Source organism: Protopterus annectens, chromosome 15.part0 (genome assembly GCF_019279795.1).
Source record: "Protopterus annectens isolate FY-2018-M chromosome 15.part0, PAN1.0, whole genome shotgun sequence".
NCBI classification, from domain to species: Eukaryota; Metazoa; Chordata; order Ceratodontiformes; family Protopteridae; genus Protopterus; species Protopterus annectens.
Genome location: NC_056749.1, coordinates 642115954 through 642137790, shown reverse-complemented (window position 1 = coordinate 642137790; position 21837 = coordinate 642115954). Strand labels below are relative to the sequence as shown.

The window sequence follows — 21837 nt, the reverse complement described above, 5'->3', positions numbered from 1 at the left end:
ACAGATTGTTGAACATCATATGATCAAAACCATTTAATTGAAAATTCAGTCCATCGAACCATTCTGACTGATATCGCATTACAGCAGAGATCAGGAAATTTGCTGTTTTCTGCACTGTAGTGCATTCTCGGAGTTGGTATAAATAATTAGCAGGAGGAGTGGAGGTGCAAGGGGGTCCCTTGAAAAAACATTTCTTCTGTTGTATGTGGGTATTGTTTTCATTTGGATTTTTTTCAATGGCTTGAATGTTCACTCAGTTTTGATCGTATAACTTTTGACAATATTCCTGTTCAATGGTCTGTCATAGATCCCTTTGACTTCCCCAGTGCTGAAGTCCCCCGTCACTGTTTCTTATTTGAAATCAGTTTACGTGTGATTTTCCAGTGTCCGCCAGCAGTGATTTCTTTGTTTTGGGAAATTTTTCTGTTCTTTGTGTTTATATGATAGTAGATCTGATATATATGCAATTTCAGTAGAAGTTTGTTGGGTTACCCTGACATGAGGATACAGGCCCCCTGCAAAAAAAAAAAAACTCTTACTTCAGAGTTTGCTTGGAGGGTTGAATCCTAAGCAGTTCAACTTACCCAAACTCTACCGTGTAGCCATGGTTACCACAATGCTGCACTTTGTCACATCATTGTATCTGCAGCAGTTTGTGTGTGAAAGTAGTTGTTTGTAGTAAATCAGAAGGGCAGACATTTAGCTTTACTGATTTTTGGGGAAGATATTGTAGCATAGCACATATGCATTTTCTATCTGTTCCACAAAGAATCATATAGTGTCTGTGCAGCACTTGCAGAAAAAAATTTAGCTTCATTCTTCAGTCATTGTACCTCCTCACCTGCCAGCTGCTCCGTGAAGTCCACTGTGTCTGTTACACCTGCACTGCATGATTTTACATAGCCTGTTTCCCTTATATTGAATAAATGCTACCTTATTGAGAGAACTCTGTCATTTACCTTGTATTTAATGTGTTTTATCATCTGCTTCTTTTGTCTGCGTTACCCCACAGCTGTGTATTACTTACTGCTTCAATGGTGTGACAGCTTTCATACACACATCCTAGTTAACTGCATGGTTCCAGGCTGCAGTGACACTGACAATTTCATTGCTGTAAGATCCCACTAGTTAATTGTTTTTTTAGAAATTTATATTCAGATTAACATTCAGTTATGCATCTGTATTTACCGTAGTTTAAACATGGATAATGCGATGAGTTTCATTGTGTTAAATAAAACATTCATTTGGCAATGATTGCATATTGTAGCTATTTACAAACTGGTTATTAAAGTATACTAATAAAATTATAGTGAAGGGTTGAACAGCCCCATCTGCATCATACTAACACAAGCAAAATAAAAGTAAACACAGTTTGTCTCAATCTTGGTGAAATTTCTTTAGCAGATATCTAAGTGCTGTGTTGCAGTATATGGTCAGTACTCAAACTGTAAAGACCATTTATAAGTATATGCTTTTCATAATGATAGCAGGTATTAAATGTTACTGATGATACAAAGGTAACCAAAAATGGAAATGGTCTTACTCGAATTAAAAACTCTGCATTACAGCAGTGTAACAGCAGGTTTTATACTCCCTTCTGCTTTGTGGCTTTATTTCTTACTTTTGACCTCTAGTGAGTGATTATATAAGCAAAACAGCACTCAAAGGAGAAGAGTAAACTAGATGAGTAAGTAACTTGTACTTTTAAGAGTGTAAAAGAATTACTCATGGTGCAAACAATTTTGCCTTTCTTTAATAATCAGAGTTAAATTATGTTGCAAAGATTTTCTTTTCAGATATGTTGATTAGTGTGAGCTTGAAAAGGGAAGCTACTGGTTAAAAATACATACTTATTTTGCACACATATTTTAGTAGTCAGATGTCACTATACAGAAGGTTACAGGTATTTTTCATGTCAGATTGCTAAATGAATTAGTTACAAAAGAAATAAAAAAACAGCTTTATTATCAAAATCATACTTGTAATTTAAATTTTTATGCATCCCTGTGTGCAAGTTACAGTTTGTATTCAGAATGTTTTCTTTTTGTTTTCTTTTACTGTAATTGTAATTAGCTTTTCCCCTTTTTCTCTTTTATTTTTTGTTTCAACGCTGTCTTGCTTTGCACTGTGATTGCATGCTGCGCCCTGGTGTAATCTTCATGATGATGTCACATGGCTTGTTGCTGTGATACCTGCCACGCCCAAAATCCACCACATGTTGCCATGGTTACCATAATGCTCCATCTTGTTTGTCGCATCCATGGTTCCCTACTGAAAGTGCCCATGATGCATGGTGCTACACCCACCACTGTATCTGCAGCAACAACACCTGCTACCAGCGTCCCTTTCGTTGCAACAGCTACAGCCAATCAGGTTTGGCCCTTTAAATAGCTTTGTTTATCATTTATAGACTTAAGAGTGTTATATTAGCAAAGCAATGTCTACACATTTCAGGTGCCAAGGTAGATGTTTATTCCACTTTATATTTAGAGGGTTTTCATGATGTCTAGAGAAGGTGGTTTTAAAAGACTAGTTGTACATACATGTGTAATATTTGAAAAGATTAGTTGCACATACATGTACAATATTTATCTGAGTTAAGCAGTTCCATAAATTGTGTTCAAATGTCATCTTTTACAACACTGTCTGAATATCTTTAATTAGGAATTAGGCATTTTGTCATGTTTATTTAAAACTGGATTGCCAGTTTACATTTTTGAAAAACATTAGTGCACAATTCAGCTTATATGTCTTTTTTTATAATCTAGCTAAAAGCAAGCAAGGGCAAGTCTTGATTTTTATGATTGCTTGACCATATATTTTATACACTAAGGTTCAACCATTCTATGGCCATATGGCCTATACTCTGTATATATATCATTCAAAAAAGCAAGAAAAAGTAACCTATAAAATCATGGCCATTATCATCATAGAACCCGATTGTCTGACATATTGTGTAATTGCCTAGAATAAGGTAAAACATTAATAAAAAGACAAGCCATTTTGTTAACCACACTAAGATATTCTATATTTCCATTGAAGGATTTGAGTATACATCCTAGAGGTGTAGGGTAATATGGCGTACAGTCATATACTTCACTCCTGTAAGGCTTGTCTTAAAATTGTTTAATAGAAGCACTGTTTCATTACATAGTGTGTAATTATACAATTCATAACATTTTCTGAGTATCTAGATGATGTTTTCCTGTACATCTTCTCAGCTTCTTTTGGAAAAATTCTTTATAAAATAATCAGTCACCATTATTTTTTATGGCAAGATAAATATGATTTCTGCTTCAGGACGGGATCCAGGTGGGAATGAATGCAACTGCAAATGACAGAATGTTTGCTGCACACAAATAAGTGTACTGTAACAGGTTATATGTAGCCATTATGTAATGGTAGAAGCAGGACTATTTCATTCCAAGTATTTTGTTTTTCAGTTGTCTGTTAAAGGTGGCAAACTGCCTATAAAATTAAAAAAATGGTATATATCACATATTACACAAGAGACCTTTTTATTTATAATAGTGACACTACACATGACAGTGCCTCCTCTTAACTTTGGCCATAAATGACTGAAAGGATGCAGTTATATCCCAAAAATACCTCTCAGAGACTCTCAGTTATCTCCAGGGTCATGTTTATTTTTTTATTTACTCTTCCCTTGCTTCAGAAGTAAGTTTAGCTAGAATCATTTCAAGAATCCCTTTTAATATAACATTTTTTTCACTGTAGATATCCCAGTTATCAGTAGATGAACTGAATAGCAGCATGTTTGTTTCTCAGATCTAGAAGTAACCGATAGAACAGTAAGTTGTTTTTAACTATTAATTCAAATCATAGACTATAAGAATTAAGTTGCTTTATTTTATAAAAACTGGACAGCATCTTAAACCTGCCTCTTTCAGGAGCCCTGAAAATGCAATGATGTGTAGAGAGATTACAAACACGATCAGATTAATTATGAATACATAGTACTTATAATAAGGGCAATATATAGGCACCTGCAAAAGTGTCAGCAGACTGAATCAGATTTTACTAAATACCATGTTAGCACTGCATGGTTTTTATCAATGTACATATTAGTTGCTGTCATAGGGAATTCATTGTGACAACTATTGGTAAAGCATAGTGTGCCAACCAAGCCACATACCGATAAATGGCACTTACAATGTTTTGTGATTTTTCACCGCCCAATCTCCCACCCTTTCTCATCTTTGTGTTCACTATGATAATTGGCTTTATTTACATAACCAGTATGCTTTTTCCACAACATGGCAGTTCCCAGTGCTTCTGTCCTCTGTTACATGTGTTGCTTCCCATTAAAGGCTGATTGTATATGCTAATGCTTATTTTTTTATTCCAGATTGGGACAGCTGCATTTCAAAATCATAGTAATATATTACATCCCACATATGAATGCAACGTATTATACACTTTGCAGAAAAATCTTCTCATGTTGGCAGACTGTTTCAAACAATGGCTTAGTCTTCAACATATATATTGTCTTGATAAGAAAGCAGACTGATATTTTGTAGTAATCCTGATAATATATTATCAGTATGTAGAGTGTAAAATGTATAATGTTAATAACTTTTTTTATAATGTAAACATATTACTGATAAATAGGATGTAAGCTGTGTATAATGTGAATATTTCTTATAGAGCAAAATTAACTGTTGTCAGAAATATTACAGTGCTAGCATTCATATTATGATATTATTGTTTCAGTAGCAATATTGATACCTACTTTAGTTTTGAGGTCTTGAAATAATTTTTTATTCTGTTTTCCTGTCTTGTATGAAGACCATCACCATTGCTGAGCTGAGAAATATGTGCTTGCTCAGAATGCAGACTGGCAGAAATGAAGTGTCAGTTATCCCAATCTGTAAACATTAAGGTTTGCATGTTATTAGTCATTGTATCTGAAATATAGCTGTGCTACAGTGCCTTCACATTGCAGAGAGGCTTTGATGGTGCATTAGCAACATTTCAAGAGGTTAAATGATTTGCTTTTGTAAATATAATAACATTCTAAATGCTTTTTTTTACTCTCCACTTTCGGTATTTTTTACAGGATGCTCCTGTGCTTTATATGTTGTATTCGTGTTTAATGATAAAATGCTTACTGAATTCACATCATTAAAGGTCACTATCAGATGCCTTGCTGCGGTTATAGAGTTTAACGCAGTTTATTGCCTAGCAGTGATGTTACTGCAGTCATTTTTCTCATGCACTTAACTGAATGTTATTCTTCTTTTAAATGTGTATACATAGATAAATTAGATAATGTTGGTACATGCATCATGCACTAGTATATGTAAATGCATTTGGATGTTCCGAGGTGATAGCAGTGCAGCAGTCTCCACTGGACCCAAACACTAGACTTGCAAAATGTGCAAGAATACATTCCCCAAGTCCACTACTAATCAGGAAGGAAATATAATGTATTCCCTTTTACTTAATCCAGCCTAAAAAAAGTATTCCGAGCCTTTCTACTACTACTTTTGCCCTGACTCTTTTCCTAAATGTCAAGTAAAATCCACACAGAAAGGACTTGGCTCTGCCCAGCCTCTATCCTAGTAATGTACTGAGTACCAAAAAAATCCAGAAAAATGACTAAACAGGATCATGCAGATTCCTGTGGAAACCATATTCATAAGGACATAAACTTTATATTTAGTTGGCTAAACACAATAAAACTGCTTGAACACTACTTGTCAAACTGACATTAGATTGCAGAATGTCTTCAGGGCTGAGGTATACATGTCTCCAAATACAGTTGTCAGTTATTTCTACCTGTCTACCTATAGATCAGAAAAACAAAATATATATATACAACACACCAGGCTGTTCAGTCACCACTTTTTATTCCAAGTGCATCTGGTACCTTGGCCATTCACCTTCTCAGAATAACATACCTCTACCAAGCAATCATTTTTATACAGGTAGAACCCAATTAGTTACCAATAAATTAACTAAACATGTAATTACTTCAGAAACAATTTAAACATTTCTTTGTATAAAAATTTTAAATCAGTAACTTATTTAACCACATGTATTAATTTAATATCATTTCCTTGTGTAAAGCATATTAAATAACATATTTTTAACTTATTAACTTGCATATTTTTACCACATTTATTTAATCACACATTAAAAATTTAAATTGACTTCCAATTTCAAGCCTGTAGTACATAAATTCTTATAATTCAAGATCATCTTACATTCCAGTTCGATTAATTTGTTAGCAAAGTCACCCTCCTTTAACTATATAAGGCTGAGCTAAAACACTAAAAAAAAAGCCAGCATCTAAACCATGACAGACCTTATAAAAGAATTCTGCTACTGGACTTTTTAAATTACAATTCCTAATATCCCCTAAGTGTTCCAAGATTTGAATTTTCACTCTGTGTTTTGTCTGCCTCACATACTATCTAACTGTACTATAACCACATTCAGTAATGTACACTACCCACAAGATTCACAATGAAATCTCTCTTTGGAAACTAATATCCTAGCATTAATTTTAGTTCCTGTTAAATTCCTGATCTTAGGACAGATCTTACAATGCCCACATGCAAAGGACCCTCTTCCTTCCACTAATGTCATTGATTGTCCATGCCTGAGGCTGAGGTACCAGATGCACTTGGAATAAAAAGTGGTGATTGAACAGCCCGGTGTGTTGTATATTTGTTTTTTTTCGGTGAAATTCGTACATTTAGATTGTTTTAAGATGCCTATCATAGCCGGCCTTAGGCATAGGCCAACTAGGCAGCTGCCTAGGGCGCCACTGTAGCAGGGGCATTTTTACAGTATTTATTTGGTGTAGATAGACCAGGATGGGGGCACCATGTGGTGAGTGGGGGAGGCGCCATGGAGCCCTTTTGCCTAGGGCACCAGTTGACCTAAGGCCGCTCCTGATGCCTATAGGTCCTCCTGCAGCCCTTAAGCCTCCAGCCAAGAGACTTCTGAAGGAAATCTTCCATCTCAAGTTGTCAAGGAAAAGAATGACCCCAGTCTGAGATTTAAACGTTGTCCTAGAGAAGCTAAATCTGCTCCCATTTGAGCCTGCAGCTACTGTGCATTTGAAATTTCTCATATGAAAGACTGATATCCTAATAGCAACTACTGCAGCCAGATGAATCTCAGATCTCCAAGCATGTTTTGTGGTCCCATAAGGTCAGAATAACCTTACAGACTACCCCCCATTTACTTCAAAGTTAGTGATAGAAGTCTCTCTGGATCAGACCATTTACCCGTCTGCTTTTCCAGCACCTCAAAACATAACAGAAAGAATTATATACTCTGTGGATGTGCACAAACAGTTGACATTTTGCTTAGACATGAGTAGGGAGATTAGAAAAAATGACCAGCTTTTCCTCTCCTTTACTATGGAAAAAGAAGGATTACCAGTCTGCAAGTAAATTGTTTCTACGTGATTTACTCATGGCATTGATTTCTGCTACATTCATCATGGCAGATTTCTGCCTGTTTCAATCAGAGTGTGCTCTTCTAAGAGGCCATCCACATTATAGCCTTTCTTGGGGGTTAACTGTGCAGGACATACTTAAAACAACCATCTTATCCTTAGTCCACACATTCCCAAAGCACTACAGGCAAGAACTGGTGATCAGAGCCAGGGCTGAGTTTGTCTCATCTATTCTTCAGCCGCCCGGTAGTTACTAGCAGACATACCATATGTAGGGGGACAGTTTTAGGAATCTTCTCATACTTAATGACTACAACGGTGAAACACACAAAGAACATAATATAGTTATGTTCATAACTTGCCATAATAGTAGAGTCTGTTTTTTTTTAATCATAATCTTTATTAATAAACAACTAACAATGAAGACAGATGTCAAAGTGACCATAATATGAATGGCAAAAGTGTATATAGGATTAATCCATACCATAATAATAACAGGAAAAAAAAAACAGAAAAGAAACAAGAAACATCACAGAATTACCCCTCATCAAACAAAATATGTGCTGATTGGGTCATTGTATGAAAGCAGCAGAAGATAGACCCTTAATGAAGGTTAAATTCTACAGTTTTGAAGGCAAAATATGATGATGCCTGAATAATCATTCCACACATCAGTGTCTAATGCATCATGCTTCCAAACTCTTAACTTGTTGAATAACACCAGAAAATAGTGAACCCACTCTGCTGAAACCATCTTCCAGAATTTGTATGTCGGTAACAAGCAGTATTAGCCATATTCTAACATCGTAATGTTTCATTCATGTGATAACTGGGTAGTGAAAGAGTTAGTAACTAAAAGCAGACATCTTGACCATTACGATCTGATACCCTAGATGCCCATCTAATGTAATCAGTAATCCTTAATGTTAAACAGAGGGGAGAGAATCAAATCATATACAGACAATAAGCCTTAGTCAATCATACCTCCACTAGTGCCCATTCCCAGTTTGAAAACTGCTCCTAAAAGTTATATGCAGGTGTATGGCTACCTATGAAATAAGAAAAGGAAAGAACAAAGAATTCCAAAATAAACTCTTTTGATCTAAATCTTGAAGAATGGATTTGGCATTTGGATGAATAACCTAGACCTAGAAGGTGTAAAGTTCTCATTTGAGAAGATTAATCCCTACCAAGGCATGGTGATGGCAGGAAACATCCCTGTCAGAGACATCTTTAGGTCCAGACCCTTATAAGGGTAAGAAGGATCTGAAGATGGCACAGATGAACATGATACCCCCTTTTTACCAGGACTTGCTGATGTCTGAGGGAAGATGGTATTCACCTTGCATTGTGGGAGTGAATGAATGTTCATGTCTGAAAACTGTGCCAGATGCCAGACTCAGTTCAAGGCAGAGATCCCATGCATAAACTGTTTTGTTAAGTTACCTACATAAGTGTAAATTTTGTACTCTGGGATGATGTCTAAGAATTCTAATGTTTTAATTGATCCCCCCCCAGTCTTATCATTACTAACAAGAATCTGGTATTGTTTATGCAACCCCTTCAGCAGTTGACAGGTGATGCAACATTTTGTTTTTCTCCTGTTCTGTTAATGTGCCATCTCCAAAAAAGATATATGAAACCTGTATTTTGATTGGCTGCCATGGCCTCATCATCCTTCCATGCTACTTTGTCAGTTAGGGTTTGTACAATAACTTATTTTCCCTTGCTTGCTTTCAGGTCAGCACATTTACATTCTGGATACTTCAGACTGGCAAAAAATGGAAAATCTTGCAAAAAATCTACACTTAGCTATCTTCATAGTATTTTGGCCCACCCTACTTAAGTGTTCAGTTGTCGTTCAGCTCCCAGTAGAGTAACTTGCCCATTCCTGTTTTTACCCACTTCATTCATCTGGGGTTTATCTACCACATATAATGCCTCTTTGACCTCCACAGTACCCCCAACCCTCTCTACATGCCTGCTAAAACATATGATTTTTTGCAGTTTGCATCACTTCTCTGTAACTTCATCAGTATTGTTCCTTTCCTTTATTCAAATATATTGACTGTATAAGCACTGTCTGAGTCAGTCCTAACCACTTTTAATTAATTCACACCCACAAACATTCGTGCTAATGAAGCATGAAAAATCTTTATGCTGGCAAGCTTGACATGAATGTCTAAATTGTTATGTGCCTAAATCTTTGAAAAATATTTCAGTTTGAAAAGTAAAGCATTGTGCCTTATTTTTTCAATTTAAATGATCATTTGAAAAAGTAAAGCAGTTTGCTTGCAATTTTTCATTTTAAATGAATTCTATCACATTTAAGCTACTTAATCATAACACCAAATGCTAACTGTTCAGCACAATAATTAAAATGCAGTGCTTCTTCCCCAGATGACACAGGTTCATTGAGTGGCTCAGGAGCTGGAGAGTTAGCAAAGAGAAGAAAAAGAATAAGTTAAAACCTTCATGCCTTGGAGGAATGCTTATGTCCAGAGTGTGACGTACGCCCTCTGGGCCACTAATCAAGGAGTCTCAATCCTCACCACTGACACTGGTGGGGAACATTCACTTAGATCAAAAATGGATACACACAGTATTTTCAGATGCAGCTCTCTGCACCAAGCACAATTTCCCTTAAGAGCACACAGGGATCACACGCAGTCCTGGGGCTTGACTTCCTCCTCCAGGCCCCAAATAAGACTTCACCTTTCTCTCTGAAGAAATCTGTGCTCTGTGTCCCTGTTCCAAGTAGCTGACATTCACAGTCTATGAGAGTTTATTTTCAAACTCACACACATACACCTGGGAAAGGCTGGCACAGATTTACTAGCTAACCACCTCCACCCAGACTATAAGATAGATTTACTGCACCAGCCAGCTACTTTAAGGCTCTTATCAAGGTACCCAACCCAATTACTCCTAGTAGAATTAATATTTATACAAATAGTAATGTTTCCAAGCAGCAAGACTTTCAGGACCATGAAGCCCACAGTGCCACCAAAATAAATGCAGTTACTCTCAAGGGTTAAAATATTTTCTAAAAGACCAGCCACAATCAAAGGTTTAGATATATTTATTAACAAATAATAAAATAAAAAACATGAAAATACTGAATATCTATTTACAGTAAACACCATAGTTTCAATTCACATGAAATATGAAAACACCACAGCTGGAAAGATTTAGACAGATAGAGAAAAACAATATTTAAATAATCTTACTATATTTTCCTAACTGAAGAATTACTGTTCCCTACTTACTTGCTAGACTAAGGCAAGATGAATTGGGTGAGTCGTCTTTTTGTCAGGTCCAGGACAAAGTGCTGAGTGTCACTATCATGTATCTCACTAATATCTAAAATAATTTCAGTCCTGGCTGCAGAATGACATCACTTCTGATCACCTGATTCTGTGGTCCCTGCACTACACCTCTGACCAGAAGCTGAGCTAGGATCTAGCACAGATGTCTCGCAGTGTACATTTAGAGCTTTGCTAAGGCATCTGCAGATTGTAAAACAAATCCAGTACTTTCATCCTTCTTGTAGACTCTAACCAGCCATTCTCTGGCACCCAGGGTAGCAATTAGTTCACCACTAAGGACAATAAGAGTTCAGGCCCAGCTATCCCTGGCTGCATTGAGGCCTTTGAGATAAAATCTTTATGGTCTAAACCAAGTAATTTAATTTCTGGCTATTTTTGTTAAGGTAAGCTGAGCTGAGCTTAACCCCCTCCCTTCCAGTATCCTTTGTTAACATATATACATTTCCTCAGTTACAGCAGTACAGTCTTATAGAAATGTATATTTCTTTTCTGTCCACCAGGACCCACTGTTGATACATTTTTAATACAAGCAGCTTTACAAATACATTTTAACACAAGCATGTGTACAAATCAGTTTGATGTACAAATAACACGTCACACAGAGTACTATTCCTCTGTTACATACTCTAATGGAGACCACTCAGAAGCACATGCTGTAGGGGACAGAGCAATCTGGAGGGTTACATCAGTTGCAGAAGAGGGTGACATGCCCTCAGTAAGGCCTATTGCACACTAAACCTGGCATGCTCAGTAGGAACACTTACAGATTTTGAGTAGTCCCTTCCCTAACTACATGATGGATGACAGAATTGCTCCTACTACTGAAACCGTACACCCAGAAGGGATGAGTGGGCCATAAGGCTCACACCTTCTGGAGGAACAAATGGGTCAATTTGGCAAGTGAGTGGAGTCTTGATGGCCACTAGAAACCCAGCAGCAAAAACAGCTGGAACAACTTAAAATACATTGTTTCTAGAGCATTTTGTGTGGCTGCCTTTAATGTGCTATAGGTTCAGTACACTCAAGGAAGTCCACACCCAGATAAACACAGTACATTTGCTTGAGTTAATGCCCTTCTTTGCCTCTTTGTCATTGAAAGCATCTAACTGCTGGTTGTGTGCTCAACAGTATCTTTAAAAATGCCCAAAAGTGCATATTCCTTAAATACATAGATTGGTATTGTAGACCCAGGAATGTTTGACTGCCATTATCTGGCCATTTACCTTATTCTCAACTGTCCTCCTGTCAGCTGCAGAAGATAGCATCACGATGTCAAGCATATGCCCACATGATGCATGTCTCATCTTTTCTGCTTTCATCATCTTGAATTTTGGTCATATTCCAATTACCCTCCACCTGCATAAGTAAAGTTTCTCCTATTTAATTTGAAATAGCCAATGAGTCCAAATGGAGAGATGATGAAATTAGCATAAAAAGGAGAGTAATCATTTGAAATGTCTGAACCCACTGCTGCGATACTCAAAACATGGAGACTGAAAGGCTGAAAGATCGGACTTGTATTTATTTCTCAGAATATTCCCTTTTCTCCATAGTATGACAATCTCGCAGTTGGTATATGTAAGTTTTGGGAGGCTTAAAGGAGAGGACCACTTTTCAAGATTCGGTCTTCTCTAGGTTTTTCAGTTCTTTTTTTTTTTTTGGGCTTGGCGGCTCTCTGCATTTTGAGTGCTGACATTTCATTAGGGAGCTAAAATGACAGTAGTATTGCTGGAACTGAATTCATCCTCAGGTCTTCGTGACTACCTTTGCGTGGTGAACTCTGTTTTCCCAACATCTCACCAAGACAACACTGATATATAGGCTGCATTTTATATTGTGTATATATATATATATATATATATATATATATATATGTCATGGAGAGAGGTAGGTTAAAAAATAAAAAAAGACATCTGGGTGCACAAGTCCCAGGATAAGAAAGTTCTCAATCGTGATGTACTCACTAGTGCTAGGAGTGGAGAAAAATAACAGTGTAGAATCCTCAAGACAAGGAAACATTCCTACAATGGGTTAGGCCTCCCTGTTGTAGAAGAAGAAGAAAGTAGCCCACAAAATTCACAAAAACTGGTAGGCCAAAAAAGAGCCATTAAGATGATAGAGTGGACTGTTGAGGTTAAGGAAGATGTTATCTATTGTTACTATTATGCATGAAGCCCACAGTTTCCAGACAGAAGATATTCAAAAAGATTAAGAGAGAAATTAGAGGAATTAAAAACTGTCAAAATCTTCAAATGCAAATTTGCATACATTAATACAACAGACCCAAGCAAAACATTACATAGATAAAGAAACTCTGGGCCTCCTGGAAAAAGAAGCAACAGAGGAAGTGTGGAAATATATAGAGCTTTTTCAAAGCTATAAAACCGAAAGGTGGACATGAGAAAGAAAGAGAGCTCAGATATGGTGCAATATTTATGCAAAGGAGAAAGCAAAACTAAACAAAACAAAAAAGCAGCTCCAAAGATATTTGAAGAGCAGTACAAGCAAAGATACCCAGATATGGAAAATTTTACAATACAAAAAATAAAACACAAACAAGGAACATTGAATAGAAGATTAAAGTAGAAGTTAAACAAATAGAAACTGATGTTATGGAATACATGCAAAGTGAAGAATTTAGTGTAGAAAATCTAGCCGAGGTTATGTCACAGCCAGATGGAACAACGAGTCCTCAAATTAAAGAGAAAAAGGTGACACAGGAGTCATCAGAAAGAAAAAGACATTTGACAAGGTGCAATCCCTATGCAAAGGAGAAAGTAAAACTAATCAATACAAAAAAGCAACACCAAAGATATTTAAAGATAAATACAGGCAAAAGCACCTGAATATGGAAATGTTCACAGTACAAAAAAAATAAAACTACTGGGGGAAATAGAAAAGAGGATTAGTAATGGAGAAGTTAAATAAATAGAAACTGTAATTACAGATTACCTGTGAAGCAAAGGATTTAGTGTAGATAATCCAGCTCAGGTAATGTCGGAGCATGGTGGAAAAATGAGTTCCCAAATTAAGGAGAAACAGGTGGATTGGCAAGTGTCTGATCATTTGCCACACAAAGATATTCTGGAGTCTTCAGCAGGAAATCAGCACAAAAGTTCAATTGGAAGTTGCACATAAAGGGATGGAGCAGGAAACAGTGGTAACTCTGATGCAGGCAGTGCTGTGGAGTGATGAGCCAATGATTTTCCATATGCAGGAGTAATAGATGATGTAGGATATATCTGAAGAAGATGTCACAGGAAGACATTATACAAGTTTCTATAAAATGCCAGCAGGAAACAGAGAGCAAAGAATATGCCAACAGTTTAGAAGAAAATGGTCTAAGGGAAGAGTTGCATCATTTAACAGAAATGGATAGATATATTAAGATCAATGAAAGAAATGGAGTACAAAAAGTAAACAAGACCCCAAATGTTAGAAGTCTGATAAAACAGATAAATACGGTAATCAAGACTATTAACAGAAATACAAAAGTAAGTAGGATATATTACTACGCATCTAAATTAGTAACAGATAAAATTGTACCACAAAAATGCATTGCAGTAAGGGAAAAGGAAAAGAATAACTAAAATGCCTTCAATGAGACATTGAACAGAGACAACTATAAAACAAGACAAGAATGTCACTGCTAGAAGAGCATAGAAGATGGAACAGATCAAGAAAAATACTTGGAAAGTTAGACGTAATTGTAACAGTGCACATTATCAGAACAGATAAACTAACTATATCAGCACAGACAGGAAAACGTAGAAGATGTGCAGATGAACAGAAAGGAAAAGTACAAAATAAGCAATTCACTGATGATCCCAAAAAGTTTTATAGAGAACTGGAAAACAAGGCAAAAGGAATAGAAACACCATCAGAAAAAGAAGAAATATTTATGAAGAACTTGTGGAACATAGCAGAGATGCTGAATGTATAGAAATATTAAAAGAAACATTAAGTAGTTCAAATGTAGAGGATATGAAGTGGGAGGAAGTAACAGTCAGAGAGATTGAAACAAAATTAAGAAAATCTCCTAAATGGAAAACCCCAGGTCCACATGCAGTACCTAAAAGTATTAACATCTTTACCCAAAGACTTAGCCTTGAGTAAAAACTACTTACATGCACATTCCAAAGAGACACCATTCTGGTTAACAACAGGAAAAATGATACTCCTCCTTAAGAGTCATCCTACAAGCTATCCTAAAAACTGTAGACTAATAACACGCCTTCCAACGATGTACAAACTATATACTGGAATTGATGCAGATACAGTGTATAGTTATTTAGAAAACAAAAACTATTTTGGCAATAGAACAAAACGTTAAAAGGAAGTCATATGGGACAAAGGATCATTTGTTGTCAAATAAAGCCATAATAGAGAATCATAAAAAGGGGGAAATCTTTGTGTGGCATGGATCAACGTTTGTGAATAAAGGAGTACTTACAAATGTATAAGATAGACCCTGTATTGATCAATTACATTGCAGAAACAATGAAACAGTGGCAAACCACTTTGCGGCTAAGCCATGATAAAGGACAAGTTATTATCCCTGGAATAAAAATTCAAATGGGGATATCCCAGGGTGTCACTTTGTCACTGCTGCAGTTTTGTCTTGCCCTTAACCCTTTAAACTGGCTTATTAAAAGATTAGGGCATGGTTACAGTTTGGCTCCCAGAAAAAAAAAGTGTAAAGGGTTCTCATCTTCTTTTTGTGGATGGCTTAAAAGTGTATAGTTCATTAGATGAGGAGCTGAAAGCACAACTGCAAGTGGTTAAAACTTTCTCAGATGATCAATGAATTTCAGTTGGTCTTGATAAATGTGCAAAAGAAATGTTTAAAGCAGGAAAGTTGCACCACCAAGAAAATATCAGTCTGGGACAGGAATGTGATATAAAAGAACTTATAAATATATGGGGATTGATAATAAAACATGAACAAATGCGAACAAAACTCAGCACAAAATATTTTAGAAAACTAAAACTAATACTGAAAACAGCTCTGACATCTAGGAACAAAGTCCAAGCTATAAACCAGTTTGCTTTTCATGTTCTAACTTAAAGTTTTGGGGTAATTGATTGGCCTCAAAAGGTATTGGATAAGTTGGACAGGAAAAAAATGCTTCACGCTTATCAAATGGTATATGACAATAAGTGTATACCAAGGTTATATATTCCTTGTTCTGAAAGCAGTATGTGCCTCCTTGAAATTGATTACATGTATAAATCTGCAATTGTGGGACTGCATATATATCTGCTGACCTCACCAGATCCAAACATAGTGAATGTTTTACAACATGAGGAGAAGAAGTCTAAAATGATTTCCACTGCTTAGTTTAGCAGAAGCTTATTGTAGTCAAGTGGAAATGAAAATCAAAGCAGAAGTCGATAAAAATCAGTTAGCAGCTGAATGTGCCAAAAAGAAGTCTAAAATGATTTCCCTGCTTAGTTTAGCAGAAGCTTATTGTAGTCAAGTGGAAATGAAAATCAAAGCAGAAGTCGATAAAAATCAGTTAGTAGCTGAATGTGCCAAAAAAACAAAAGAAAGAATATAAGCAGAATGATCAGATGAGAAGGAAAGAAATGTGGAAAAGGTATAAATATTGTGACACAGCACAGAAAACTCTTGGAATAACCTCATGTTGATCAGGATCTGACATAGGAATGGTTAAGGAGAGGCAAATTTAAAACAAATGATGAAAGGATGATATTGGTGGCCCAGGATAGTAGACTGCATACACGTTGGTTTACAAAATCCATTGAACATGTGAGAGAAGCAGACAAATGCATGTTCTGTAAAACAGAACCAGAAACAGTTGCACAGCTTCTTTCTGAGTGTGATACACTAATGGCAGAGGGTCTCTATATTGAAAGACATAATAATGTGGCAAGACTGTTGCACTGGGGACTCTGCAAACATTACAATATTGTAATAGCTGACAAGCACTGGAAACATGAGCCAAAAGTTATTATAGGGAATGATAAAGTTCATATCAAGTGGGATCACCCATTACCATCAGTTTAGGAAATTAAATGCTAGAAAACCATATGTAGTGGTCCTTGGAAAGAAGGCAAAAGTAACATTGATCATTCAAACTGCTACACCCAGTGATTACAGTCTGTTATGTGCAGAGAGACACAAAGTAATAAAATACCAGGATTTGCAGGCAGAAATGAGAGCAATGTAGAAGAAAGAGACAGTTCCAATAGTAGCAGCAGTTAGATGTACTACCAATACATGTAGCTCCATATGAAATAAAGAAGGAGTCATTTCTGAGCACATAGTGGCTGCTCTGAAGGGCACTTTTGGCTAACATCAAAGATTGAAACAATATTAATTTTATGAACTTTAATCAAACCTTGACTTAGGAAAAGGGTCAATTTGTGTCATGATACTACAAACCCAAAAGACTTTGAGAAATTAAACCAGACAAAATACAGCGAGGAGCAGGGCTCCTCTAATGTTCCTCTCAACTAATAAAAACTATAAAATTGGTAAAAACATCTGACCATGTGACCCACAGTTTAATCTTAGTATTTTGTATTTTATCTTCCCTACTACTGCTAGGTCTGCTATCACCTCTTCTGTCTTAGGATGTGATTTTTCTAAGTACTAATAAGACAGAGATGTCTGTATAATCATCCCACTATCCCTTCTTGGTGAATACCAAAATGATATGCCCTGTAAATTATTCTTAGAGATTCCTCTTATTTCTTCTGTGCATCTTCTGTGTTAGAGGAAGCTGAGATACACCAGTCACATTACCTAGTCAGTTGCACCACCTTATAATTACACTGAGTTTCTTTATCAAGCTCTTCTTCTTGGATGATTCTAGAATCTGACATTGCTAACTTTGTCCTGTCAAATAACACACTCATGTTTTTATCTGATCCACATCCAATACTGTTAAATAACATCTGACTCTTATAGCACCCCATTAACATTCAACCCATTCCACAGATTTTATCAGGCAGATAGGGAACAGAGTAGATTGTCTTTGTTTTGTGTCTCTCATATATATATATATATATATATATATATATATATATATATATATATATATATATAAATATATATATATATATATATATATATATATATATATACATACACACACACACACAAACACACTATGCTCATGTACACACACACCACACACACACACACACACACACACATGCACACAGTTGTAGACAATTTACTTACATCTTTGGGATGTTGGAGGAAACTGGAATACCCAAACATGATCCATACAAACACAAGGAGGGCATGCAGATTCTGTATAAACCTGAACACAGCTGAGAACTGCACTAGAAAACCTTTTGCTGTAAGATTACAGTGTTACTCACTGACTGTACTGCCCTTTTACCTGATAGTGAGGCAATAAAAACATTCATATAATCATCAGCATTTTTTAATCCTTTGTCTTCTCACACACCTTCGGTTTTCAGCTGCTTTTCAGACCCTTAATCTTATGCTGGTAAGTCATTACCTCTTCACGTATGCTTTGGAGTTTGTAGTGAACAATCTCATCCTACCTACTCTTGAGCCTTTCCTCTAGACCTTCTATGAACTTGCTCCTGCCACATTGCATTGATATGTGGACTAATGGAGAATGACCATACTAGAAATGGTCTGCTTCTACCTGTCATGTTATCTATTCAATAACGGCCTTTGTGGCAATATGGCCAGCACCCTGATGCAAAATGCAAATTATTCAAGCTACTTCTGTATTTGGCAATTCTTATAGGCTCTGCATTATTGCTTTTGTTTTGTTTAAGCCACCTAGTAACTGAGAAATGGATTAGTCTGTATATGCACTGAGTCACAATAAATTCATTTCTCTATGACACAGTTGGCTAAATGTCATACTTATTCAATAAATGATGTATTTTTTTCCAATTTTTCACTTTTTTCTTATTCAAATTTGATCTCATACATAAAACATTAATTTCCCTCTGACATACTTTAGTGGCTAAGTTTATGACTTCATTGAAATTTATTTTTTTTCCATTTCAAGATAATTACTTGCTTAGCTATTGCTCATAATGTCCACAATAAAGAAAATTGTTTTGGTCCTATACATACAAGAATGGGAGCATTCATTAAAGTCAAATAGTCAGATATATATATTTTTTTGGCCATAAGCTTTTGAGAAAGTTTACAAATTCCTCCCAGTATTTTCCAGTTTTATTACATCTATGAAATATATGTCACCAATCTGCTTTAACTTGTGCATTGCACCTCTAGCAAATTTCAGACATTTTAGTTATTTTATATGGAGTTGTAAAAATTCAGTGCAGTTACCATCCAGAATAAACTAAAGGATATAGAACCAACCGATGTTACAATTAGATTTTTACATTCATCATAGTTTATATCATCTAGATTACATTTATATAGAAATGGCCAATGTCTATTACAAACTCTGTCATGGTCTAGCATTTACATACCTTTGAAAAAAGTGATTTAATACCTCCATTTCCATTATAATCAAAATATATACTCAAACTGAAGGAGAATCTTCTATATCCATGTCATTCATCACAGTTCCTTTCTTTTCAAATTTCCCTCTAAATTTATTTACTACTGCATTATAAGCGAAATCTAAATTAAACTTAATAATTTTAACAGAAGTTAGCAATTTATTTTTCCCTTGGAATTCAGACCAATATATACCATTATTATCTTTGAAAATTAACATTTGTTGATGTAATTTACTCTCATAGAAACCTTTAGAATAAGCAGTTAGGAAGGTGGTAAACAAAACTTTTCTTAGAGAAATATACTTGTTAATAAATTTCCTGAACATGTTTAGACTTTAATTAATATAAGTAGAATTAGTAATTTAAGTAAGAGGACTGTCAAACTAATTCCAACTACACCTGGCATTTTATTATTTACTATTTCTGAAGAAAGAAGAATTGGTCACAAATCAAAATCTTCACATATTGCAATATGCATTGATTTCCACAGAGCTTCATTTATTAAATCCAAATTAAAAAAATAGAAAAACTGTAGATTGAGCATAGTTTAGTATATTTGGGAACGTATCCCTCCCATTTTTACAATGTCTAATATGATTTATTAAAGATATTTGTTTTAATGGCCACCATAGGAATTAAAAAATAATATTAATTTTATTTGCAATAAGTCTTTCTGGAAATAATACTACAGATTGTATAATGTATTTAAGGTTTTTGGAAGTGGAATAATTTTTTATCAAACTTAACTTATCCTCAAAAGAGATATAAAAGTTGTTGCATTTACTTATTAAACTTTCTAATTCTTTAATCAATTGCAATTTTCATTAAAATCATTAATTACTACTCCTAAATATGTTTTATTTGAATTTACATTTAGATAATTAATCTTTAAATTGGTTATGTCATACATTACAAGTATATTTTTGTTTTTTATTACATTTCAAATTAGAAATGCTTTCAAATAATTCAGTATATTTAATATTTCATTTGCTGATTTATTTATGTCACCTACTCTGAGTATATCATTATCTACATATAGCTGGATCTTAGAAGAATAAATATTTTTACCTTTAAAGCATATACTATTTTTATTATTTTTAATAAATTCAGAAAATGGTTCTATTTTAACTGCAAATAAAGTAAAATGAGACACCCCTGTTTAGTTTCTTTTTTAATATTTATCCCATTTCATACAAATAGTCCTGTTTTTACGTAAGCTTTGGAACCTTCATAACGTTTCTTTAACATTGTATTAAAATCCATGAGAAATCCATATATTTCTAAGGATTTTAAAAATATCTACAGTTAACTGTATCAAAATCTTTTTTTCCAGATCTAACCTAAAATACCAAACTTGGTCTTATTTACACTGGTGTAATCAATAGTTGAATTTTTTTTTAATTTTCTTGAGTTTTACTATGCAAGATAAATCCTGTCTGGTCATTATTTATCCAGTTTCTAATTTGTTATTTTAATCTACGTTTCATTATTGACATAAATAATTTATAATCAGCAGAGCATTTTTTTTCTGAGCCTTTATGTTGTTTTAAAGTAGAAGATATTAAACAATATTTCCAAGATGGTGTTATATCATTTTTGTGTTGTATTGACCAGCAAAATGTAATAGCTCTTCAGATAAAGTTGATAAATTTCCGGGATTATGCCATCTTGACCAGGGTCTTTGTTGTTATTATTTTTTCTTTGATTTCATTGATATAAATATCTTTCATTAACATTGTAACATGATCTCCAAATGACTTCTTTTTAATATTATTATTTACACATTTATAAAGATTATCTTCCTGTAAATTTATATTGTCATTGTTATATTTTTAAAAATAATCATTAAAATATTTTAATGGTTTGATATCTCATGATTGTCTTCCATTTCCTTCATTTATTAAACATTTTATTTGATTTGCTTTATTAACTTTCAACTCCTAGCTAATCTGTGTTAGTCTTTCAGAGTACAAGCACAAGAGTGTAATTTTATCTAAAGCCAACTATATTTTAGCAAGCAGAATTATTTGACATTCATTTGATATTTCTTTACAATTTTTAATTCTGTCTTTCTCTCTCTCTCTTATATTTTTAATGTTTCTGTGTATAATCATTCTTGTAACCTATTTATGTCTTCATCCCATTTTTTTATTTTTGTAGCACCATTTGTTTTTATTTTTTGATGCATATGCATTTTAAAATAATCCCAAAGAATAACATTACATACTAATTTTTTGTTTAAGTCCATATATTACTTGATCTCCTTATTTAACCATTCTTTAAAATCAGGTTTGTTAGTTAAATAAGCAGGGATTCTGTGTACTAAGGGTAATCTCTTAATGTCTATTTCTCAATTAAAACATATTGCATTATGAAAAAAAGGTATCCATTATTATGTATAAGTATTTGCAAAACTGTAATATCTATGGCAAATTACACACTACTAATCTTTAGAAAAAAATGATACAACTCAGATGATAAGCGTTTGAAATGAGTCCTATATTATTTTTGTAAATTTTAGTCTACATTTAGAAAATTTCAGAAATATGTTATCAGTTAGCCAAACTATTATCAGACATA

At 34.6% G+C, this 21837-nt stretch overlaps 1 protein-coding gene across 8 annotated transcripts in view; it reads left to right on the top strand.

The window, feature by feature from the left end:
• LOC122789971 (muscleblind-like protein 2) overlaps window positions 1-21837 on the top strand; it is a 938268-nt gene that overhangs the window by 878821 nt on the left and 37610 nt on the right. For 6 of the 8 annotated variants that reach the window (XM_044057472.1, XM_044057473.1, XM_044057475.1 and 3 more), the window contains 2 exons: window positions 2279-2373; window positions 3739-3812. The exons of 1 other annotated variant lie outside the window; for it this stretch is intronic. In XM_044057472.1, the coding sequence (XP_043913407.1) occupies window positions 2279-2373; window positions 3739-3795 (152 nt within the window). In that variant the 3' untranslated portion in view covers window positions 3796-3812. The remainder of the gene's footprint in view (window positions 1-2278; window positions 2374-3738; window positions 3813-21837) is intronic. One more of the 8 variants, XM_044057479.1, reaches the window with a different exon arrangement.